The 26,192-nt window shown below is 38.9% G+C and overlaps 1 protein-coding gene across 1 annotated transcript; it reads left to right on the forward strand.

The window, feature by feature from the left end:
- Nucleotides 1-25,353, forward strand: LOC104458885 (interphotoreceptor matrix proteoglycan 2-like; the record flags this gene model as incomplete). The annotated part of the gene is made up of 15 exons (XM_010086140.1): nucleotides 1-53; nucleotides 517-608; nucleotides 3,505-3,666; nucleotides 6,628-6,686; nucleotides 8,546-8,563; nucleotides 10,591-10,835; nucleotides 11,457-11,539; nucleotides 15,329-15,656; nucleotides 16,212-17,962; nucleotides 18,829-19,048; nucleotides 20,267-20,477; nucleotides 22,634-22,822; nucleotides 23,010-23,208; nucleotides 24,086-24,165; nucleotides 25,047-25,353. Coding segments are annotated over 15 exons (3,703 nt in total), but the record flags the coding sequence as incomplete, so codon positions are not given.
- Between the last annotated feature and the right edge of the window lie 839 nt (nucleotides 25,354-26,192).

Consider the following 26,192-nt stretch of genomic DNA (forward strand, 5'->3'; position numbering starts at 1 on the left):
CAGTAGTGAAACTCCAACTCCAGCTTCGGATGCTGATGTTACTACATTGAGAGGTCAGTTATCATCTAACTCCTGTCAAGGCTGATTCTGAATTACTAGAAAATTGAGAAATTTGATGGTGTTTGGATTTGAGAAACAGCTGGCAATTTTTCCATCTTCAAATAATGCTGTTGTGATCTGGAGATCGTGTTATATGCTGAAATTATTTTGTTATTATATGAGTCATGAAAATCCTACTTGAGAAATTAACTCTGTGCACTTTTTACTGTATTTAACTTCATATTCCCAAAAATAAATCTGCTTAATCAGAACATTAGCATTTTATTCTGATTAGTGTTTTTGATACTTTTCCTCAGGCTCTTCAGGTGTTTCCTATGTTGTTTCTGTCATGATGATGGGACTATGAATAATTTTTTTCTGTTGGTTTATGCTTGCTGAACTGCTTCTGTGTGTATCTACATGTACACGGGTATAAAAAAAACCAAACAAAATAATACTGTTCTCTTTCAAACTCAGATGCAGCTGCCAATGTCCCTCCCCCTCATGAGATCTCTGTTGAGAGTCCTGCAGGTGGTACTATCCATGAGATCGAAGATGCAGACACTACTGTGAGTGGTTTTTTGCATTTGGTTCAGCACCCTGTCACCTTTCCTAAACAATATTGTTTGTGGTCATTTGCATTTCCCAATACTTAAAGGTGGTGTTAGCATAGCGTGTTAACACAAATTAAGATTTCATAAAAAAAAAAAGCATGAACTTTAGAAAGTTTTAAAATAATTTGCTTGGTAGGTATTTTTTCATTTGCAGAGGCTTTGCAATGACGCTTGCCCTATAGTGAGAGAGAATGGATCAGTTGAGCTTTCAGGGGAGGATTTTGCTAGTGACATAGGACTAGACAGGGAATGCCTAGGGCTTCTGAGAGCTCCAAGAAGAATGCGGAGCATTATTATTCCTATGGAAACACAATGTACCTTAAATTGCTGTAGCAGTGTTTTGAGGGTCCGTGTGGTCTCTGTGTCTGTGTAGGACAGCAGAGAGGGTGGCCTGGATAACTTTGAAGAGTCCTTCTGATTCTCTGCTCCTTTTCCTCTGCTGACATAGATGAACTTTTATTTATCATCTTACAGTCACCTTGACCTTGATATCAAAACAAAACTCCTGACACAGGGAAGCCTACGTCAAGTACTTAAAATGTCTCTGTAAAAGTGAGCTGGCTTTCAGAAGTGTTGACCACCACACATGTCCCAAGGAAGTATTTGCCTCCAGGAAACAGCTCCTCTGGATTAACATTTAAGCCCAAACTCTAGGCTCCAACTGCAGTATTCATGGGCCTACATGATTGAAGAAAATTTTGCAAACCAGTGCTATGAATGAGCTGGCTTTTGTTTTCTACAAACATGAAACTCTCAGTGGATTTACTGAGAAGCTTACAAAGTTGCACATGCTGCATATAAGCAGAAGCTGATTTATGGTACTGGCTTTAACTGTGCACTGCTCTGTTACCTACTATGGCCATGCAACACTGCTGGGCCAAACTGTACTTTCTTCTACAGCTTGCAAGGCTGACTGATACTGTGCTTCCAAGAATAAATACTGAATATGAAACAGGCAGACAGCTTCTGACTCAGGTCCAGGATCTGACTTTATATTATGTGGTTTGGTCCCATGTACACCATTATTCTTTCTGAAACAGAACTGCCTGAAGTGTTTCTGCCTGGGCAGAACGTAGGACCACTCAGTAAATCAGAAAGAAACCAGAATTAGATTGCTGCTCCTACAGTGTTTTCACTCTATACAGTTACATCACACTTCATCATTGCTCTGTGCAGCCAAAATGCATTGCAGATTACAAGACCAAGAGTGAGCAAAGCTCATCTTCTGCACTCATGTATTGACTGTACTTTTGTTTTTGGAGGACTGAGAAATGATTGAAACGTGAAATGGTGTTGCAAACAGCCATACAGTAGCAGCGCTTACATACCTGCTAAGTGTGTATCTCTCAAATGCTGTCTATCTTTAAGTAGTGTACCAGTCATTATGGTCCTTACCAAAGTTATCTAGTAATAAAGGGACAGGGGGAGGAAGAGAATTTAACTAAAAATTTTTACAAGGTCCCTAAACAATGTAAAAGTCACTCACTAGTGACAGCTAAACTTTCTGGAGAAAGGTTTTTCCATTTCCTGCACCACACATAATACAGGCTTCAATTTTGCTGAACAGGTCGGTTTTGTTGGCTCTCTTTTTTTCCTTTTTAATAGGGAAAAAGCAACAACTGTATGTAAATAACCAAAGACATTTGGCTGTTTGGCTAAAGTTAACTTAGGCCAGCCTTCCCAACAAATCTCAAGTTTTTATTTTAGAACAAAACTCTGAAACAAGATCTGTTTTTTTCTCATGTCTTTCAGTATACCACAAGGAATAGTATGCTGGCTGTAAAATACTAGGGAACTAAGCAGAAACTGTTTTTCCTCTGTTGCTCAGTCATTCAAATTAGATTAAAACTTGCAATTCACTGCTGCCCATGGCAGCCACAATAGCCACACACTTCCCTGCTGCATTGCACAGCCACTGCTGCGGGGCTCCTTGGGCAATTGCAGACCTACCAGTTGAAGTCCACCACTTGAGCTCAGCAGAGGTCCCTGCAGATCTCCCAGTGCCCATCGTATATCTGGGAGGATGCTTCAGTTGCTGAGGCTGAACAACACAGGCTGTTGTTCTGAATGTAGAACTTGGCAAAGGTAACTTGTCTTCCAGGTGGAATAGTAAGTAGGAGTTTTGTGATAAATGAGTAAATTTTGGGTAAATCAGCCTATTGCTGACTCAAGTGAGCTGTTGGTGTGTCCATAGTTGCACTTCAGATAGCCTCATGAGCATCGCACCCAACTGGATTTCTGTTTGTAGCTGAGGTCAACTAAATGGCCTTCCACTAAAGATGTGCAAATGGAAAACAGAATTATTTACAATAAAAGAATTCTCAAAAAATGTTCTTGCTTAGTAGATTGCCTCATAAGTTGCCACCTCTGTCCCTGGGGCTCCAGGAGCACTCCATTACAGTGCAAGGCAAACAAGTATGCTGATGGCTCAAGTGAGCATGCTGTGCTTTGGACTGCAGTTTTCATGTCTCATTACGTATATCCCTGGCCATCAGCGTGGCCCACCAGTAGTGCCCTGAGGTGTTCCTGTCCATACAGCATTTATGGAGAGGCCTTAGGTTTTCTGCCCCATCATGAGCCAGAGAAACCTCCAGGTTCACAGCAGCTGGAGAAGTTTCTGGCCCACATAAGAAAGATATTCAGACCCAAGCTTAGGAATGTAGTGTGCTGTTGACAGATGGCAGATCATACACATCTAGGGATGTTTTATATATGGACTAAGTCCAGGATAGGTAAGAATCTGGTCTGTGTTGAGTAACGAGGATATATTTCTTGGGAAAAAAAAGGCGCAAAACAAAAACAGGCATTAAATCACCTCTTGTTTTCTTCCTATTTCCTTCTTTCCTTCAAGTTCAATAATGAGATAAAGAAGCAGGATGAGAAGCTGGTGAGACCTGTAACTGAGCAGATGATTGAATTCAGCATTGTGATTGTTGGTGAAAAGTACAGCGAGGAGCTGAACAACCCAGCTGCTATGAAGCACCAGCTGCTCTCTGAACAATTCATTTCTCAGGTGATTACCTTCCCTGACTGCCTTTTTCTTTTTTACTGGCTCTGCAAAGCAATAGTAGCACATAGCACCTGTGTTAGGACTCTTTTTCTCATGGGCTCTGCAGAACCATCTTAGGGCTTTTGTTGCCCGAGCCAGGCTGGAAAATATTTACCCACTATGAGAATACACCGTTCTCTATGACCTGCTGCCTTTTTGAAGCAGCAGAGTGTCGTACATTTTGTGTAGCATACCAGTTGCCAAAGACCAATTACTTTAGTTTTCTTCTCGTGTTTCTCATGAAATAGCCTGTTACTGATTTTGCAGGCAAGAGAGGTAGAAGTGTGCTTTTGGGACGATCAGAAAATTAGGCTGAACTATTGAACGGGGACATACTCTAAACGGGACATCTCTGAGGGACTGCTCGCTCTCTCCCCTCCCTTTTCTGATTTAATTAATTTACTTTGTCTCATGTTTGCAAAAGAAACTAAGACAGATGTTATTAATAAATAAAAAACATTTCCACTTTTTTTAGTCCTTTTAAAGACCTGTTTCTACCAGGGCTAACTTTGGCCTTACCATCCTTTCAGAATTTTTCAGTACCTCTCCCTGTCATTGTTACTGTAGAGGTGCTTTTAAAGTCACAGATAAATGACAAGATTCTTGCTGGCCTCTTGATGTAACTTCATTAGTTCTTAAAGTTTTAGGACTTGAAAATCTTAAATTTTAAAGATATGTTTAATATCTCTGTAGTGACTAGTCTGCCTCGAGTTTATTCCAGTGCTTTCTAATCTCATTGTCCAGAATGTAGTGGCTTTGAAACTGGGGAGTGAAAAAGATAATCTGAGGGTCTTAGCAGACCAGCCTACCCGCACTCTCAAATGGCAGGACACAAATCGACTGCAGATCAGAGCCATCAACCTGTGCTGAGGCAGTGCCCGAAGGCAACTCGAGTAATTCAGGCACAGCACAGCATTAACTTGGAGTGGAGGCAGAAGGCGTGTAAGTCCACCAGCATCTGCCTACATGGGCATGCCCTAGGTCTCCTACAGAAGTTGAGCACTGAAATGGGATTTAGGATATCTTAGCAATTACATGGTGTCCAGATTTTGGACTGTAGAAGAAATTTTGTCATTAGTCTGGAGAATCTGTCTATATGGCATGGGTGATAGGTGGGGAGGTCAGAAGTCACAAACAGCAGAACTCGTTCATCATTTCTGCCAAGGAGGGACATTTTGAATGAATTGTTGTGTGCTGCAGTGAGATACTATCTGAAATCTAGGCTGCCAAGACAACTCTTGCTCCTTACTCATGCCCAGGATCAACTGTGCATGTGAGCATATTTTAAAACCTTCCAGTTTCAGAAGAGTTCTTAAACACGTGCTTAAATCCCATTGGAATCAGTGGGAGTGAACCATGGTTTAGACTGTTAGGCACCTACTTCAAAGAAAAAATGCATATGTGGATATATTAAAAAATATGTGCATATGCACATGTGCATGATTTATTAAAACTTGATTTCAAGTTAATTTAATGTTAATAAAAAAATTATGTTTTAATTTGTATGCTACAAAGTTACTGGCCCACCAATATACAAATGCATATTTAAAATACGGTCATACTGCTGTCTCCTAACTTTCCTCTTCCTATTGTTTCCATTATTTTCTAATTTTTGTTTATAATGATGCTATTTTTATTACTATAATTTTCTTGAGGCAGAGAGTTCGTCTGTCCATTCTCTTGGGAGAGGCATCTAGGATGCTATACAGCAGCATATTATGCCGCTTATCTTTTCTCTAGCTTTGCTTCCTTAGTCCCATTTAGTTGGGGTTCTCTGTTGAATCCCTTTTACTGGGGCTAACCCTGTGCCAGATCCTGAGCCAGATGGGAAAGAGATGTACTCTTCACTGCAGCCAAAAAGCATCACCACAACTGTCACAAGTTGCTAGCATAGGCTAGACATCTTAATTTTCCTAGTTGTGTGGCCAAGTAGCAATGCCATAGTGTGTGTGTGTGTGGAAGAAATGTCAGATGGGACAGAGTCCACCTGGCACATGGATGTTCCACTCCTTTGATCTCTTGCCTGGTTTTCTCTGAGCTTGAATAAAGAAGCTCTTGAAAAAAAGAAAGTCGGCAGCACTTAGATTGTTTAAGTCTCACCAGAGACAGCTTAAAAATAGGGAGAGTGGGGAGGAGAAGAATTCGAGGAGTGAAAAATAATCCTCAACAGGCAAGGATCTTTTGGGAGGAAAAAAAAAAAAAACCCCAAACACCCAAACCAGTATGAACTTGCAATATTCTATTTCTTGGTTTTGTCTTGTGTAACACAGTTGACTATTGTGTTAGACCTGGATGTGCTGCCATTTTGCTGCCCCCAGTTGTCTTTTTTGAGTAGCACTGCCAATCACTCCGGAGCCCTTTGTATGTTTAGGGCAGCGGAGATGAGCCGTGTTTTGCACTATGTAATGCATTAGTGCCTCTTTGGAGTCCAAGAGGTCTCTGTTCCTAAGGCGACTGTTGCTGCTCCTCTTGTTTAAGTGGTGAAGGTCCGAAGCATTTTCCTGAGCTCTTTTTAATCCAAAGAGGTTTAGAAGGTAATGGAAACCTTTTGGGCAGAGAAGGGTTTGTGCTACATAAATAAGAGAAGAATGCAGTCTGCTATGGGCAGTGCACATCTCTGCAGAGTCTGGATTTCCCCCCCTTTGAATGTTCCTCTACAGTTCTTGGGGAATGCTGGATATTGTTCTACATACTTTTTCTTTTACTTTTTTCATTTTAATTGACATTTAATTTAATTTTAATAATGAAACAATGTCATCAAAACTCTTTCTTCATAAAGAGAGAGAATATTCAACCATTTTTCTCCTATTTGATATAACAGCTCAGATGCATTTTTAGAAAATGTTGAAAATGCTTCCTGATTTTTCACTAAATGAGTAGGGTGGAGGAAATCTGTGTTAATTTTTTGTTTTCCCCTCAAAATAGATTGAAAGTGTATTTGAAGGACTACCTGGATACAAAAACATCCATGTCCTGGATTACAGGTAAAAAGACACTGAGGCATACATGGTAATTGAAACTTACCATGTATGATGGTGTGATGTGCTAGCACCACACCTAGAAGAATGTCGAGCATGTGCTTGGTAGATTCCAGGATGTGTTAACCAAAGGACAAGTGCTTCTGTATTGGTACCTCCATATCCAGAGGTTGATACAGAAATACAGAACTGTATGTAAATGTAGTAAATCTCTTTTTTGTTCCTGGCATCCACTAGAGAATGTCACATAATATGTTTGCCTTGATTTTAAGACAAGGCATTCTTCTTCAAGATTCTGTCCTAAAATTAAAAGAGGTCTTTTCTAATTTAAAATTAGTATCTGATATTTCTTCAATACTGTTGACATGTCCTAGTATTAAACAAGGAAGAACACAGAAACCTGTTTGGAAAATGTGGTATATTTACATTTTTTTTTCAACTTGTTAATGTTAATTTGGGATGACTCTAAAGGTTGATGTTTGAGATAAGTAAAGATCTTTCTTCCTTTGATCAAAGCAAAGGTTGGTGAATAGTTTGATAAATGATTTACAGTGTTTTAAGTCTCTTTATTCTTATAAATATTTTTTTAAAGACTAGTTTCCTCAAATCAGTTTGTGGTTCAGAATGAAATTTTAAGTTAATTTGTGAAAAATAGGGATCCCTCATATTGTGCATCAAACATCTGATGTCTGAGTTTTGGGTACACGGATCACAAATTATGATTCTTCTTGAATCATAATTTGGGTACAACTGGGTATACCTTTCAGAATCTAGTGAGGCTGTTCATGAGTCAATCTAAACTGTGTTTTTATATGAGACTTTATAAGCTGTATTTCTTAGAATATTCCAGCCAATACATTTCAGGCAGAATGCATGTAGGTAATAAAGTGGTTATAGTGAGGTTTTATGGTTGGAACCCTAGACGGCATTCAGTTTCCAGCCTACCCCCCACATACGTCATTACTGCATAGAAACTGTCTGTCTCATGCCTCATTTCCCTGCATTTATCACATATGGAGGCGTGAGGCTCTTACAACAATGTTGTCAGAAGTACCAAAAAAGGATGGTATAGAAATTAGATTATTAAATGTTTAAAACAACATGGCAGGAAGGTTCCCACAGCTAATTGCCCAAATGGACTGACAAACTGCACTTTGTCATGACCTGCTATAGAAGAATAATTGACCTAATAGACTAGTTTGTAGATACATAAGAGTTACCCCTGCACCAGCAAGGCAAACAGAATGGCACTGTCTTCAGCCCTTGCTTGAGCCCAGAGGCAGGTTTGACTTTTCAGTTCCTGCCTTCACTTGTGACTAGAACCACAACAAGCTGTGGCAGTGACATGGGAAACCCTGGGGAGGCTCTGCCTGGGAGGTAGCAAAACCTTGCATCTTGGTAATTGCAGTCTAATACATTTTCAAGCTCTCGGTTCATTTCAGAACACAAATAAAAGGTTGGTATTTCTGGCAGAATACCACAGCTCTGTGCTCTGCTGTGCATGACACACAAAAAAAGTTTGTAAACTAAACCTTTAGTAGAATTAGTGAGCCTTGATTTTTTTTTTTTATTTTTTTTTTTGTACTGACAGCAATTTAACTGCACTATTTGCAGTAAGGCTGTGCTCTGCTGATTCCTGGTGATCAATAGAAAGTATCTCAGTTCAGTAAAAGCAGAAGAGTTTGTTATGTAGCAGAATATCTATGTAACTTATAACTATCGTACTGTACACTTTTAAAGATTTGTGTTCCCTGTAGAATACCAAAGCAAAATTGTTAAAATTAGAAGGCTTAAGGGAAATTATAACATTGATTTAACATGTTATGCTGTTGTGTTTTTTTGTTTTGTTTTGTTTCTATATTCAGCTCTCCTGAGGATGGCAGGTAAAGATAACTTTTTAATATATTTTGTCAGAATACAAATGGAAAAACATGTTTAACTGGAGGACACTGTTTTGATGATTTGTAGTTTTGGCTCCAGAGCCAAATAGTTATCCAGCATAAATATTATGTGACGGGGTTCTACAAAAACTGAGAATAACTTCTCTCTTTTTATTACAGATAAACCTAATTTTCTTATTCAAGGTCCTAATAGTAAAAAACCTACTTGGGGAAAACCTTCCTAAACACAAGTCAGCTACTGGGCTAATCTGTGTAAAGGAGTCTCTTTTGTGAAGAAAACAAAATTGGTTAACAATGACTTAAGGTCTTCATACTTTGCAGCAAAGTCTTGGATAGATACAGGGTGATTATTATTATAAAAATTAAAGTGGGTGAGGGAACCGTTGTTCTCCAGCAAAGGCAGTTGGCTTAGCTACTTCAAGGCCAGAGGTGGTGCACTTCTTAGCAGTAGTTTTACAAACATTCCTTAGCAGAAGATGGGATCAGTCTGAACTTGTTTTTTGTTAGACATATGCAGGTTAAGCATCCAGAATTTTCCTCCTTTGGTATTATTTTAAGAATTTCACAAGACAGAAAATTAACTACAGCCTTTAACTTACCAGATGTATTATTTTCTTTTATGTATTTATCAGCAAAGATATAACCAGTTTCCACAGTTTTACAGAGAATGAGCATTTTAAATTTAGAAGAAAGGTTAGAAAGCACAAATCTCTTCACAAACAATAGCGACTTAAAGCCATCCTCTACTACTCTGCACTTCTGCAGGCTAAAACACATGCAACTATTCACAATGGTTATGTTCCAAGTACCAGATGTTTTAGCCCTTTCCAGATAGATGATGGTGTTATAGTTACTAGTTAGGAATTAACTGCAACTGACAGCACAGTTGTATTAAATCTAAATAATCCTTTTGAGGACCATACTGTATTCCATCTTTGCTGTGCCTTTTCACTACTGCTGTTCTTTTTTATTTCCTCTGCTGACAGTCAGTGCCCTTGGTGAGCCTATGGTGGGCTTATTTCAATGATAAGAGTCAGCAGCAAAACTCCAGCAGGCTCCTGGTTTTAGTCAGTGTGTTTGCTGATTCTGTGTCTGTTGTATCTGGTGCTGGGTCTTTAGAGACTTCTCTGAACAGAACCATTACTTTAGCAACCCAGTCCAGCTCCATGGAAGCAGGAAAACCTGTCTTTGGAGCACATTTTTCTAACACTTGGTAGATTACGTCATTTTCTTGCTGTCCCCTGTGTACAGCCAAAATATTTTATTTTTTAAAGTTCCCTTGTGCTTATGCCCAGCGTATGGTAAATCTGATTGCTACCTATGCTGTATGTGGGAAAAGACATCCAGACATATTTAGGAAAAGAAAATTAAGAAAATGGAGGAGAGTTAATATGAAAAAAGCTAAGCTGTACACAGATACAAAACTGCTTTAAAGAATAAATGATCAAATAAGTCTAAAAAAATGTTCCCAGTTACAAGCTGTATTAAATAGCATTTCACTGCTATTAAAGATGTTATTTCAAGCAGATTGACACTCCACAGCGTCAGTGATCAGCACTCCCTCCTGCTACTGTATATTGCTGCTATGTACAGCCTTTTTTTCCAAGCTGTTTTTTGTACCTCAGAGATATTATTTTCATTGGCATGATCTTAAAATCATCACTCACACCGCTACATGCTGGCAGGTCCATTAATAATGCTGTCAGAAAGCCCACGTTTTGATCTGCTTGTGGTCTGTCTACCATTCACAAGTAGAAACACAGGGCTGGGACCAGACCAGATGTCAGGTTCTGGTAGTGTTCTCCTTGAGAACTTTGCAGTGGTGGAAAGCATAGGCAGGCAGACACAAGTGTGAAAATAATTAAATCTAGAATCCTTTAAAGCAGTATATTTTTATATTTAAAAGTGTAACGACACAGGTTCTTGAGAAAAAAAACCATAGAGTTTGCTATACATTGGAAAACTTTGCATGTCTCATCTGTGTTCTCTTTCTCTTTATACAACTGAAGTGGGGTGGAAGTTCATTATGCTGTTACCTTTGATGGAAAAGCTATCAGCAATGCCACCTGGGACCTGATTAACCTTCATTACAATAAGGTGGAGGACAACTCCTTTGTCGGCATAGAGGATAATCCAACAGTTGTGTACACCATCAGTGATTTCCGAGATTATATTGCTGAAATCCTCCAGAAAAATGCCTTGCTTGAAAACATGTCCTTGTCTTTAGACCCTAACTCTCTCCAGCTTACTAATGGTGGGTATTAATTATGACACATCGGTGAGCCATGCATTTGAAATTTTAGAAAATAAATCTCAGAGATGAGTGAATTATTCAGTTGCCTTCTAGATTATTAAAATGAAACAACAAAACCACCAACTGTGTTGAAGCTTGTTTTGCTTTGGTCTTAATGAGGTCAAGAAGTCATTAACAGTAGTATCCCAGTCTTAATCCATTACGTTAGCCTCTTTCTTCTTTGACACTGAGGTTTGTGATATGCAATTTTGGTAATACTTCAACAATTAATAGGAATAGAAGGCAAAATGTGGTTCACACAATCCATGTTGCATCAAGAGAACCTTCAGCTTAGTAGCTCTGTGTTGGCCTTGAGCAGCACACAGGAAATACCTGGTTTATTCTTGAATACTCAACGATCCTGCTAGAGGTGGTGGAGGAGTGCTGTCCACACCTCTGTTCTCATCTTTCCTTCCTGTAAGTGATCTGAGGGAATTTCCAGAAACAAAATTTCTGTCAGACTTTTTGAAAAGATTTACTTACAAATCTGAAATGAGGGAGGGTTTTTCAGTCAGTCTTCCAAAACAACTTCCTCACACTGCTACTGCAGCCTTTATATCCCATGTATTTATATTTCCACAGTGAAAGAAATAGTACACCCTACACCAGAAGATCCATCCTGGATTACTGAGCATCCAGTTGTTCTAGAGCGCCCAGAGTTCAATGTGAGTATGGTTCTGAGCATTGGCCTTTGGACGTATTTGAACAACTTAACTCAGCAAGGCAGAATTACAGCCAGCACCCAGAGCTTCTCTAGCCTGTTGTTCATGCAGAATAAGTAGGAATGAAGGCACACCATATACTGTAGTAAAACCTCTGGTGAAATCTCTCATCTGATAATTTGATAGCTGTTCACAAGAGTTTTCTGTGGTCATCTTCTATTACGTGGCAGTACTGTGTTCCTGGCTGTCCAGCCAGGTCTTGCTTCTTAGGCTTCCTTTGTCTGATTTTCTGTAAATTGCTCTAAACACATGATTCTTCCCACAATACGACCTTTCTCGGAAAGTGAGAAATAGATGTAAGCAGTAAAGCTGGCTGTTACAGAGATAAAAAGGTAAGTTTCATATGCTCTTGTTACTGTATTGCTTTGACTGAAAGTTCAGTTTTCATGATGGAAAATGACATCCATCCCCTTAATGCCAGCACAGGAAACACAGAAAAATAATAGCCAGTGGTTGTTTTTTTTGTGGGTTCCCCCCCTGCTCTTGAAAATGTAATTATCTTATCTGATTACTACTGGAACAACCCAGGACACAGACTGAAGTTCCCCATGGGACAGGAGACTTAGTATCCCTGACCATGTCTGTACAATGCAATGGATTTTTAAGCAGAGATACCAAATTAGGTACCAGCGACACTGAGATCACGTTAATTAGTTCTGCCAACAGCTAGAATTTCTGAATGGTGGAGTGTTGTCTGGGCTTAAGGATTTATCCAGTAGGTTTCTGCTCTGCACTCTGTTGTGTAACACAGATGTGCCTTCCAAGAAAAAATGAGCTCAGTTCATGCCACAAAATCCAGCTCCACCTAGGCTTGATGGTAGGTTTTCACTGCTTCCATTATGACAGAATGTTGTGAACACAGACTCGTTTAATTTCAGGCCAACTTCTGAAACCTTTATGGAAGAAAAATTCTTAGTGACTTCACAGAACCCAAATATTATTGATAGAACAGTCACAGGTATAATATCCTTTGTTTCATGCCAGTTTTCCCTGAATTTTATAAACTAATGATTGTTGTCTAAAATGCACATTCATATGGATTTGCCATAAATGGCTTACATGTGGTGTGGATAAACATGAACTTAAGTTAACTTTCAGGAAAAGGCCTTTGTCTTAACTAGAGCTATCTAACTGGATAAAAATGTTGCAGAAGTTTATTTTGGTAAGACAAAGAATTCTGCCACCTTTACATTTTATCTGTGCATACTCTGACAGATATGCAGGCGAGAAGATTTTTGAGTAGGGATAGCTTTGCAAGAATAGATTTTAAACCAGTTTTAGGGAATAGTATGTACAAGAAAAATTTCTGGAAGTTACTTTTTTCTAATCATGGGCTATGAAGAATAAGGTCATCTATGCAGTCAAAAACTCTAATTATGTAAACAATATTGAGTATATCAAAAAACCAGCTGTGTACAATCTGCAATACACAGATAATGTGGAAAGTAATTTCAGACAAATTTAAGAAAATCATAAACATGCTTAAACAGTAAACAAGGCTGAAATTATTAGTCAATTACTTCCACATGTCATGAACCTTTATGGTTCAAGTAGATACTGTTAAGTAGAACTTTTACCTGTGAAAGAGTTTTGCTATTATTTTTCTTAGCTGATTTGACAACAAGTTGGATTTGTATTATCATACATAGTCATGACATAATGTGGGACTATCATGACTTCACAATCTAATTGCTAAGCAGATGGTACCAACTAATTATTAGTTGTTTTCTTTGAGTTTTAAAGATCTCTTAAAAAGTGAAGAAAAAAAAGCAAGTCTAGTTTTTGAAATCTGTATTTTCTTGTTATTTCTCTTGAGTTGTAACAGGTAGAATGCTCTGGCTTACTCAGTACAATGCCTTTCTGGCAGCAGAAAGTGGAAAATCAGGGAGGTGGTTCTGTGTTTGCAGTCATGTCATATTTGTAAGCCTTTCAAAAGACATAAGCGAAAAACAGAACTTGCCAATATGATACTAAACTTGTTAATATAATATATTGCACTGTAACAAGAATCTTTGAATAATGTTAGTTGTCATAGGAACATCTATCCACATTCAAATAAATGATGAAGTGCAATCTCTGGCAACTAAATGCTCACATAAAAAAAAAAAAAACATTGAGAAGCTATTGCTGGTAGTCATTATTCATTCTTTATGGAATTTAGATGTGTAATTTGTTTCTAATCTCACACAGTAACTTTTTTTTACAGCTTTATTTATAGTGGTCAATTTTGCCAAAAAAGATGATTGCTGGAGCACATGTCTATATGGTATACATACTTTTCAACTGATTGTTACCATATAAATTAAAAAATGTGAGGAGACTGTGTGGCATAACAACTGACTATAAAAATGTGATCAATACCAGTAGACAAATAATTAAACAAAAATACCTTAACTGACTTGTTTCCAAAGCGTTCAAATGCAGTTTCAAGGAAGCTGAAAATTTATTTTCCCACATTTCAACCAGGAATAAAATTTCAAACAGAAAAGTATTTGGACCCTTCCTGTTATTCATGCTGGTCAAGTAGTAGAAAGAGTTTAGACAGGAATGGTGAGCTACAGAAATGGTTAAATCAATAGTTTGTTTTGAACTGTCGTATGTATTACAGAAACCTGTGTCCACTGCCCACTTTCCTAGTCCCCATCAGCAATTGGTTAGTTCTTAGTAAATTGCTTCTTTAGATTGTTTGGCAGTTTTTCATATCCCAAGGGGTTTTTTTGTCCATCTCAGAGTGTTGCACAGCATTGATAGGGCAGGTATCCATGTGAAGCACTAATTCCTGAGTTTTAGGCACTCAGCTTGGTTTTGTAGCTTTGACTAAATAAACTCTTCGTTCATTTTTCCCAATTATCTCATGAGACACTGTGCTAGTAGATTAATACTCAAAGATGAAATGTGTTATGTTTTCTAACTGTAAACCAAACAATGACTGGTAAATGGTGTGCAAATTGGAGATTTAAAAACAAATCTTTTTTTCACATTTCAAACATTTTGTCAATTCATTGTGCATACTCTTTGTTGTTCATCATTACTGCTGATGGATTTTTTTTCTGCACAGGCATCTCAGCTTTGAGACAAAAGTTATTCCAGGTTCTAAATGCTCTTCTTTACATTATGGACTTTGTTTCTCTTCTGCGTCCTCATACCTGCATACTGAAAGATAGCAATAAATGACCACATGGCATGCATACCTTCAAGTTCAGAAACTGAACTGTTTTATGTATCATAGTAACTATAATAATTACTGTTTCGATTATGAAGCTGATGAATAACAGCTGTTAAGAGCTCTTCATGCTTTAGGAAGGCAGGCAGTACTGTGTGCACTCATCTTTGCTTCAATTAGAAATGGAAAAATCCATTTTTTTTCAGTAAAGAAGAGGAAAGGAGATGGGGTGGGTATAGATGGTAATTCTCTTATTATCGTAACTGAAGCTGCACTCAGTATGATCCAAACGGCGTTTTTCCCTTTTTAGTGGACATGACTGGGCATGAAATGTATGTCACAAGGATGTGCATTTTACATGTACATTGCACATGACTAGCAAAGGGTATATATTTGTCAGTCCTCCCAGTTTGGCCCCTCCTGCTGCTGTGCATTACTTTCACATAGAGGCAGTAGTACCAGATTCTGCTGTTGGCTGCTGATAACACCCTTTATGTGTTCAAGCCAACACAGACAGCCAATGCTTCCCCTGTAACAATGAAAATATTAATAGTGGGTTTATGTTCCAGGACAGCACCTTTTTAGCTGAACGGCCTTCAGCAGATGAATCAACTGTCAGCAATACCTTGCCCTTTGATTTCACCAAACCAGATTCCACTTCGGATAGCGAACTGTCCAATGACAATGAAATCCGGCCAAGACCAGAAGAAAATCTGAGCTCTGAGGCCAGTTTGGAACCTGAAGCTCCACTCTCCTCAGAGGCTGATGTCACTTCATTGCCTGGTGGGCTGAATTTAGAGGATGGGAACCAGACTCCTCATTTGGTCACTGCACCAGTGTTAGAGCGTGATTCTGCGGACTCTCTGGAATGGCTTTCAGCCCCCAATTCTTTAGATGGTAAGTTAGTGCCATTGACTGAAGCTTAAATTTGGATGCCAGTGCTTCCTGATACTCACCAAAGGTATAGTTCACCAAAATGACTTTTCAGAAAGGTTAAAAAAAAATTGCATCTCTGTCTCTGATAGTTTTTACCTTTCCTGTGTGCATGTATCCAAGAATAATATACTAAGGTAAAATGTTCGTAACAGCTAATAATGTCCGTTTATCCCTTCAGGAAATGCTACACACATGATAATTGTTTAATTGCACAGAAGTGTTTTCATATAGGGCATGTTTAAATGGTGCCATGCAGAGATAACCAATCTCTGAAGTAGACTGGCTAGCCTAAGGTTCTGCCACACAGTTACTGCCTTATTGCTTACTCAGCAGTCTTGACTTAGCCCATAGAATATCTGAATGAAAAGTGTGAGAGGTCAACAGGGGTCCTTCATACAAAGGCCAGGATATATAATGGGAAACATGCTGAATACAGGTCTATAGACAGTAAAATGAAAGTAATTTGACACTTTTATAGTGAACAACAACTAATTGGAAATTTATTTTTATTTTTAGTGTTTGATGATACTGGACTATCTGAAGACCTTCTTTTGCCTTCAAGTCCTCCTCACCTTGTGCCTGAAGAAAGTCCATCTACAGATGATTATGCAATTCCTCTTCTTTCTGCACCACCAGTGGCCTCTTCATCAGTCATAGAGACTGATATTAAAGAAACAGTATCTACTGAGAAGGAGGAAGTAACTCAGGGTAGTCCTGAAGACAGTAACAATACAGACTCTGTGTTGCATGAGTCTGTAGAAGAAATTCCTTTTCCCTTAGAAGTACACACTATGGAAGATGAAGCTGATATATATCTTGGAGGCAGAGTTATATATGATGATGGGTCTGGTTCAGCTTTTGATGGTTCGGGAAAAGAAGTGGAATCAAGTATTTGGCCTTGGGAAGAAGCAACACTGGAACCAGTTTTCTACCCTGGTCCTGATAGCTGGCTTGAAGATGACAATGAGTCTTTGTTAATCAGAACTGAGGATATTCCTGAAGACAGGATCTTAGACTATATCCTTAACTCTAGGAATAAATTAGATGATGATCCCTCCAAAGATGAGAATGAAGGTATAGCCAATACAAAAGAAAATTTTCTTGATGAGTCTGAAATATTTGTCTTTCCAGAGACTACAGCTCAGCAGGTACCTCTGCTACAGACAGAAGAGCCATCATCTGTGGAACCGTCTACACAGACAGAAACATCAGGCATGTATGATTCTTCTTTTGTTAAACCATCCTTGGTTTTGGAGCCTTCAGTGGACCATTCTTTTGTAGACAAGCCAACTGGAGAGGCCCCTGTCTCACCGCACAATACAGGTCTGTCTGTGGAAGATAGTCTCCTTGCATCTACAGGGACTGTCAGTATGGAGCAACCTGAAGAGTCCAGTGTAGGTCAGAACATAATTTCTGAAGCAACTGGACACCCAAATGAAGACAGGACAACAGTAGAAGAGCTATTCACAGTGGGGAAGTCAGATGTAACTGAAGCTGCTACAATAGGCCACTTGGACACAAGCTCTTCAGAAACTGTTCTCACTGCAGATCCTTCCATGGTAAACCCTGATGCTTCCACAGAAGAGCAGCATACCCTAGATTCATCATTGGCAGGCCAAGAGACTACTGGATCAGCAGTGAAGAAACCAGATGATGTTTGGCCCACTGACAGAGCACAAGAAAACTCATTAGATCAGACAGTAAAATCAGCAATGCCAACTGCCACTCAAGTTTCAACTGCTGTTCATTCTGTAATAGATCAGACCACTGTTCTAGGGGGCTTTGCTGTGCAGGGTGGTACAGACCATGACACACGTGTTTCCACGAGCCTCAGCACTGTTATGAACTCCTATGTAACGGTGGGTGTAACAACAAGCACCGTTGAGCTTCTGTCCCATCTTCCTCCTGTGGGATCCGTAAGACCAACATCTGTGGCTACCTCAACAAAGATGAGAGATGAAACAATGGGAGTCCTGGATGTTTCAGTGGACCTTGATCGTGTGAGCACTGTCCACTTTTCTCCTGAGCTGACAGAGGAGGGAAGGAGCATAACTGAAAGTCACGTGGAGCTAACAACTCATGTCCAGTCCACAGAAATGGCCAGTGTGGCTTGGGCCACACATGAAAATCGCAACAGCACTCCTATCCCGTCACGAGCTCTAGTCGTGTTTTTCAGTCTTCGGGTTACCAACATGATGTTTTCAGAGGACCTGTTTAATAAAAACTCCCCTGAATACAAAGCGTTGGAGCAGCGATTCTTGGAACTGGTAAGAATCACTTCTATGCTGAATGTCCATTAGCAGAGAGCCAAAAAATGTTGGTAACCAATAGTTTGTCGTCTCTCTTTTGCAGAGAGCAACTTCAGACTGGTGTTTATAGATATTGTGACCTTCTGTGGGAAAATTCTATCTGGAAATGGGGGGTGGGCTATGGTTTTTGTTTTTTTATTCATTCAGTAGTCTCTCTAAAGCTTAACTTTTTAGCGCTATGGGGCAGATGTTCTGCTGCTGTCAATAGATGTAGTGGAGTAGCCAAAGTCAATATGAGAATCTCCTTACTTGCTTCCAGAGTGCTCTGTATTTAGTCTATAGGGAGAGAGATGTAAATAAACTGAGGCTGCAGGGAGGTAACTTTTCTGCAACATATTCAAACCATCCTAAGTAAGAGGTAGTTTAGGGAATTAAGCTGCTCCTAAGCTGGCTGATGGCTAGCAAAGCCTCACAGGAGTAAAACAGCAACAACTGTCAAATTTTAACCTGGAAGTTCCCCTGTCCCAACTGAAATGAAAATTTTGCTGTGGGAGATGGAAAGATCAAAGGAGAGAGAGGGAAGTGGGACAAGCCTGAAGGAAATATCCTGTGAAACAATGAGTATGCTGATGCTTAGATCAAGGGAGACCACCATGTATCTCCTGAGAATTGTATTTCTCAATCTTAATTTTTTGAGAACTGTCTGCAAATTGATATACTCTTAAGAACTGTCTGAAGTACTTGGGCTCCTGGCAAGCTGACAGCATGAGCCTCACTTGCTGTGGGATTTGGGTAAAATAACTCAGACTCCTGCAATAACAGTGCAACTGGCTTGAGCAGAGATTCAAAGATTCACTTTTTCTGTCATGTCCCCTGTGTTGCAGCTGGTGCCCTACCTTCAGTCAAATCTGACAGGCTTCCAGAATCTGGAAATCCTGAACTTCAGAAATGGCAGTATTGTGGTGAACAGTCGAATGAAATTTGCCAAACCTGTGCCTCGGAATGTCACCAATGCTGTGTACATGATCCTGGAAGACTTCTGCAACACAGCATATCATACCATGAACCTGGCCATCGATAAATACTCCCTCGATGTGGAATCAGGTAAGGATGGCAGGGAAATGCAGTTTGGAGCAAGAGATTTAGAGCAACTTTTGCTTTAAGAACTTACTAAGGACCCCAGCGGCTCAGAGACCACCGACTGCTTTTCACAGGCTGGGCTTTAGAAAGACAGTCTTTCACAAGAGTTAAAACATACAAACAAATAAAATCTGTTAAGGGAATAAAGAGATGAAAATAGAAGTGGGACCCAGACTGAGCAAACCATATGGGTTCTGTCTAGAAATATGGGGGAAAATTGGCTCATGTAATACTCCGTAGGATGCTGCTGCACCTTCACTGGGGAGTGAGAGGAAAGGCTGTTCAGAAAGAAGAGTGGTGACCATCTATCTTGTGTGAAGTTTCATGTGTGGTTTGAACTTATTCCATGTGATCATTCCTACAGGTGGTAGCCAGTTTACCTGCAAAGTAGGCATCTGCACAGGTAGCAGGTGCTGCCTCACTCTTGTGGCAAGGTTTGGTTGCATTAATAAGTTAGTTCACTCCTCTGATACAGGGAGAAACTTTTTCCCCTGTCCAGGTTACCCTGTAGTTTACCATATAAGCCACTCAGAAATATTTATTGTTTTAAGGTTAAAGAAAAATAACAGTGCTGACCTGTTGGCAAACGGTAGCGGTTCTTCTGAGGCAGCTGTCTTAATAAAGATGGTCTAATTAATATGACAAATCTTCTGATAGTGACTGTTTAATTGTATGCCAGCCCTCTTAAGCTTGATCCAAGTGAGAGATCACAAACATTACAAGCTTGTGTTCCTTGCAGACAAAGGCAAATCACCTCATAGCAGGTGCTCAGTGCCCCAAAACCCCTTGCACTTCCCTGTACACTGCCTAGCTTTTCTATATAACAAGAAATACTGGAGATCAGCTGTGTTTTACTCATTTGCAAAATATAGTTCCAGCAGCCAGAGAACATCTGAAGTACTGCACGTTCCAATGAGAAAGAGAACATTTTATACTTGCTTTTTTGATTGGCTTGTTGTGTGGTATTAGCCATACCTCTAACATGCACTGTGCAGACAGAGGAACACTTCCTAGAGTTTGTTCACCTTAGCAGAACCTTTTGTTACTCAGGAAAGATTCATGCTGCATTTTTGAGGATTATTTTAACTAAGAGATCATTAAAGAAAATGGCAGCAGACAGCCAGTGCTTTGCCTCATTTAAGGTTCTCTACCATTAATATTTTCTGCTCTGTGTATTCTCAGGTGAGCAAGCAGATCCCTGCAAGTTCCAAGCCTGCAATGAGTTCTCTGAATGCTTAGTAAATCGCTGGAGTGGGGAAGCTGAATGTGTCTGCAATCCTGGCTACCTGAGCATCGATGGGTTGCCATGCAACAGCATCTGTGATCTGCAACCAAACTTTTGCCTGAATGATGGGAAGTGCGACATAAGCCCTGGGCAAGGGGCCATCTGTAGGTAGGTCATCCTGCTCTTTGAAGTAGGTGCTTCCTATATGAAACCCCCTTGTCGCGTCCCTTCTGTAGCATTTGACAAGATTTGTGCATAAAACAATGTGTGACAAGTGAGAAGATAATGATTATCACGCATGTTATGCTGGTGGGTGAAGGTCCCACTATTAACACTAGTTTTCCTATGTAAATATTGGAAATGAGACAGAAACAAATTTATTTAGTGGAACAGAAACATCAGGAAAGAAAATTAACTAGGAAAAATGGTAGTAATGGAACATACTCAGTGTTTCAAATCACCTTCATTGACCTTTGGGGACAGAATTTGTCTCCAGAGGTTTTTTCAAGTAGCAAAGTGTCAGATAATGTCATAAAACATATGAGAGTTAATTCAGTCACAAAAGTTTGTATCTGAAAGGCATATTCATACAACATAAAGATGTTTAAAATAGTGTTCTTGGTTAAGAAAAAGTAAAAAAAGTAAATTATTGGCCATTTGGGAAAAAACATATATACATGTATAGTTCATAAAAAGATCAAGGCACAGGCCCCCTGGTTCAGATTTTTGCTTTTAAAAAGCTACAGATGCATTTGAAGAAGATCTCTGTATTTTACAGGTAATGGAAAAGACTTAGTACAAGATACAGACAAATCAATGCGCCCTCTGACATCACACTTAATTTTTTTCCTTTTCAAGCAATATAAAGTCTATTTTTAAAAACAAATTATAACTATCAACAAAAGTTAGGAGACTTACTGCAGCTACTAGTAGTTATTATCTATGGTACCTCAGATGACTTTTTTTTTTTAAACAGCTTACCTAGAACGTCTGTAAAGTTAATCTTAGAGTCCTAGCAGTTAACAGGAGAAATAAAAATGTTTTTAAAACTACAGACACAGGTACTATCACAGATGTAGTACAAATTTTATCATATTTGTTTAATATGGTCAATTAGAAATAGGTAAGTATCTGAACTGAAGCATGCTCCAGCCAGTACTTATTAAGAACTTTTTGAAAAATTTTAAGTATTGCTTACTGCTTTCAGAAACTATGTCAGATATTTATGTTAGAAGACTTAATTTACTGATGTTTCTTATTAATACGGTTTATTGCTTTGAGTGGTCATAATACCTTACAATTCCTTGAGTTTTTATAGCTAGAACTCCCCAACACACATAATGCAAATATATTATTTTTACTTGTAAATTTAAAGTCAGCATTAACATTAAAGTTCTCATGTTCAAAACTACAGCAAAGCAGAAATAATGAGTGCTGTTTTGGGCAACTGTTCCAAAGTAACACTCCTGGACATGCACTTCTTTCTAGTGATTTATTTTATGATTTATTTAACTAACCATTGTGGAGTTCACTACGCTATAAATATTCTGCTTGTTTAACATACCTTCATTTGTATTTACATTACAATATGATTAAGACAACTGCTTTCTACCTTTACAGTGTTTGATACATCACGTTCAAGGTTCAATCAAGGCATACTTTTTACTTAAGTCTAAACACCTTTAACACATCACAGGATACTCTAAATTGCAAAAAAACCACAGGCTTTTTCCATCACAAATGCATTATCCTTTTATTATTTTACCTATCTTCACTCAGTTCAGTAATGGGGGTCATTCATCAAGGAGAAGAGGTGGCTTTGGGGAGACCTTACTGTGGCCTTTCAATACCTAAAGGGGGCTTATAAGAAAGATGGGGACAGACTTTTTATCAGGGCCTGTAGCAATAGGACAAGGGGTAATGGTTTTAAACTAAAAGAAGGTAGATTCAGACTACATATAAGGAAGAAATTTTTTACAACGAGTGTGGTGAGACACTGGAACAGGTTTCCCAGAGAGCTGGTAGAGTGTTCAAGGTTAGGTTGGACAGGGCTTTGAGCAACCTGGTCTAGTGGAAGATGTCCCTGTTCATTGCAGGGGGGACTAGATAACCTTTAAAGGTCCCTTCCAACTCAAACCATTCTGTGATTCTATACCAAAAAGGCTGTTCACAATAATAATAAGAAGAGAAAGCCAGTGCTTGAACATGTAAAGGTATTTATTGAGGTGACTTAACTGAGGGCAAATCATAACATGAAGTTAAATACATTTACATGAACTGAAGATTTTTCTGGTGTTTAATTTCTCTGTCTCTCTCTGTTGCAGGTGTCGTGTGGGAGAGAACTGGTGGTACAGAGGGGAGCACTGTGAAGAATACGTGTCTGAGCCACTAGTGGTGGGTATTGCAATTGCTTCAGTGGCAGGATTCCTTCTTGTAGCATCTGCTGTCATCTTCTTCTTGGCCAGGACCCTTCGAGACCAGTACACAAAGAGTGACACTGAGGATTCACAGGGGTAAGTGATACCACCTAATATTTTAAAACACATCTGCTACAATAAGGATAATTCTGTCATGAGTCTTCTATCACACAGCTGACAAGCAACAGGATGTACAGGCACCCCCAAATGCCAGGTTTCCTTCATCTCTCTGCTGCCCTTCCAGGCTGCAGAGAAGCTCACAGTTTGTTTATTGCTCCCCCAGGCAGGGTGACAGCCTCTCCTCCATTGAGAATGCAGTTAAATACAACCCCATGTATGAAAGTGATACGACTGGCTACAGCCATTATTACCGGAGATACCCTCAGCTAACGTCCTACAGTTCTACCAGTGCAGAGACATCCACAGACTACAGCAGTGAAGAGATCAGGCACATTTATGAAAACAGTGAGCTTACTAAGGAGGTAAATGACCTTGTTTTCATAGTGGCATGGAAAAGACCATGTAAACAATAAGCCTGTTCCACACCTGTAACCTGAGAGGTGGACCCAGTCTTTCCCCAGTGTTTATGCTCTGGATAAACAAGTTGCAACTATGGCTGCTGCAACTATTTAAGAAAAGAGAGAAAGGATTTCTTTCCCTGCTTGCTATTAGGTATAGAGAAAGAATGGGTATGTTCTGACCTGTAATGAATTTCACATGACTGCTTAAGGAACTTCATGGAAGCTGGGGAGGTTTGCTGTATTGCTCAACAAAGCCTTTAGCTTTTAATGTCAACTACCTTCTGTAAGAGTAAGTTATACAGTGAAAACCTGGCACATCCAGGCCTTTTTACAGTTGGTTTGCCTTTTTTTTTTTTTTTTTTAAAAGGTTAGGTCTTTCTATAGTCTGCAAGTTAGATCACCTCCTTCTCTTTTTTCCTATATACACAATATCCAGGGTTTACTCTAGAAGGCTAAAGAGAAGGGATTTACATTCAGGAACTAACCACAGATCCTTAAGCAACTGTGAGAGGTGTGAATCCAGCCTGTAGCTGGGCTTGTAGGCAAAGTATCTTTGAGAGACAAATGGTTTTGTTAAAGCCTGTTGAAATGCCACAATCTGTCCAAACTCTGGTTTTGATTTAAAAATAAAGTATTACTGGATTACAATGAAGTGCTTCACTTAAAAAAAAAAAAAAGAGCATAAAGAAGAATTTTAGTATTGGAGTGCCTAATTTCAAGTTCTACTCCTTGAAATAGAAAAGCATCGGAATTTTATTTTCCAAAAGCCAGAAATCAGTTATTTCAGTAGTATTCTAATTTCTATTTTATACTTACAATTGTGTTTCTTGTATTCTAGGAAATTCAGGACAGAATTCGAATTATAGAGCTCTACGCTAAAGACCGTCAGTTTGCAGAGTTTGTTAGGCAGCATCAAATGTGAGTGAAATGTCTGGATAACTCCTTTGATGTTTTCTTATGTGGTCTGTGCTACATTACTGTATTTTTCATATAAAGGGTCCAGAAATGCTGAGACACTAGAAGTTAAGTTTTCAAGATTATTTCTGAAGAGGTTCAACACTTTTGAACTACTTAAAATAATCAGTGTCCAAAGTAGATAGCCCCAGAAAGTATGTTAAAAGCAGTGAAGAGAAATCTTAAAGTTAATGGGTGTCAGAGAAGCACTGATATCCGTTTAGGTCCTTGAAAGCACAGACAGAACCTTTGTAACTTTTCTAATGTAGTTACTATTGACTTGTGTTCTATTTAAAATAGAAATTTTAAAAGCATGTTAGTTTATCTTGAGTTCTCAAGACTTGGCAACTAACCAAAACCCAACAGATCGTTAGTACAATCCTGTCTGGTTTGGTGGGCACCTACCATAACAGAAAGATTACAATTCCAAACAAGTAACCAAGCTGAGCTGTGTGCTTTGATGAAAGCTAACCATGAAAAAGGTCATCAAGGAATTATTAGCATACACACTCTTATGAACGGTATTCTCACAGTAGCATGCAGCAAATTACAGCTAGCTGGGTTAGTTTGAAAGATACTATAGTACAATTCCTTGGGATCCTGTTAAAAATAGTTACAGTAGCAAAAATCCTGTGTTCCAAGATTATCAACTACACTTCTTTTTAAATGGAATATAACAGCAGTTCACATTTTTCCATGTCAGTTGTTCATTTTTTTCATCTTGAAAAGGATCAGCATCTAAATTTTCCACAGCTGGAAAGTAGTAAGGGTTGCCTCATATAAGCCTTGAATCCAATGTTTGAAAGAGACTAACTTAATCATTGCTTCTCTGTTTTTCATTTCAGGAAGCTGCTTTAAGAAAAAAAGAGATCAGTAGAATGCATATGGGAGATAAAGACTACCTTGTTGCCATAGCAATGGGCTCAGATGTAACTGCAAAGTTACTTATAGTCTTAAAATTGCATGGATGGATACAGATGTTTTCTAAATGAATGGCTAAACTGTACAGATGTCCGTTTATCTCAATTACTTCTGGCTTTTCTGTGTAAAGTGACATTTTTAAGAGGTGATCAGAAGTGGCAGAGGTTATGAAAGTTCATTTTTCTTTAACTCTGAAATGGACAGTGAAAGTTTGTATACCAAGGCAAAAAATCTCCTCAGGTAAGAGAAGATAAATGCACAACCAAAATAAAATGCACATTTAAAATCCCTGCCTGGCATTTATCCCCTTGCTGGAGGCTACTGTAGTGATTTCACAGGTAAAAAGCACTAGTCGAAAGAAAAATTTGGTTTCCACATGAACAATTTTTAGGGGAGAACTATTGTGCTAGAATTATGTTAGCATTATTTTAAAGCATTTTACAATTATGAACAAGAACATAAACAAAACTGTAACCTCACCAGAAAAACTGTTCTTTGGTACAGATGCCTGATTTATGTCTTATCACCTGGCATTAGCAAAACTGAACATAGTCCTGAGCCTGCAGGCTTCCTAAAGGCTCTCCCCAACAATAAGCATCACCACTGCCTGTTGGTGACCCCACGGGGCGCCTTGGCAAGGCAGGGCAGTACTGTGCAGGGTTTTTAAAGCCAAGGTGGTTGGCTCGCTAGCTGTTCTAGACATACACACAAGCTGGGGCACAGAAGGGCTTCTATCATACAAGTGTTCTGTGAAGCTCAAGTGACTAACATTGACTTTTTTTGTACATAGACAATTTGTTTGATATTTTATAAGTTAATATGCATTATTTATTTATTGTGTATTTCCCTTCCATTTCATACTGGATTTAATTGTTGAAATAGAAAGATGAAGAGTTTAATGATGAAATACTACAGTGGCATTTGTGTCCATCCTTTTAAAAAATATATTTAGTGTTTACTCAATGTTGAATTCAGCCAACTAATATTTGAGTTTTCTCTACTGAACTGGGCAATAGCCTGCCAGGAGCTGTGTTTCAAAATCAGGCTGTGGTACTTAAGTGCATGCACAT

The sequence above is a fragment of the Pterocles gutturalis genome, unplaced genomic scaffold (genome assembly GCF_000699245.1).
Source record: "Pterocles gutturalis isolate BGI_N339 unplaced genomic scaffold, ASM69924v1 scaffold50010, whole genome shotgun sequence".
NCBI classification, from domain to species: Eukaryota; Metazoa; Chordata; class Aves; order Pterocliformes; family Pteroclidae; genus Pterocles; species Pterocles gutturalis.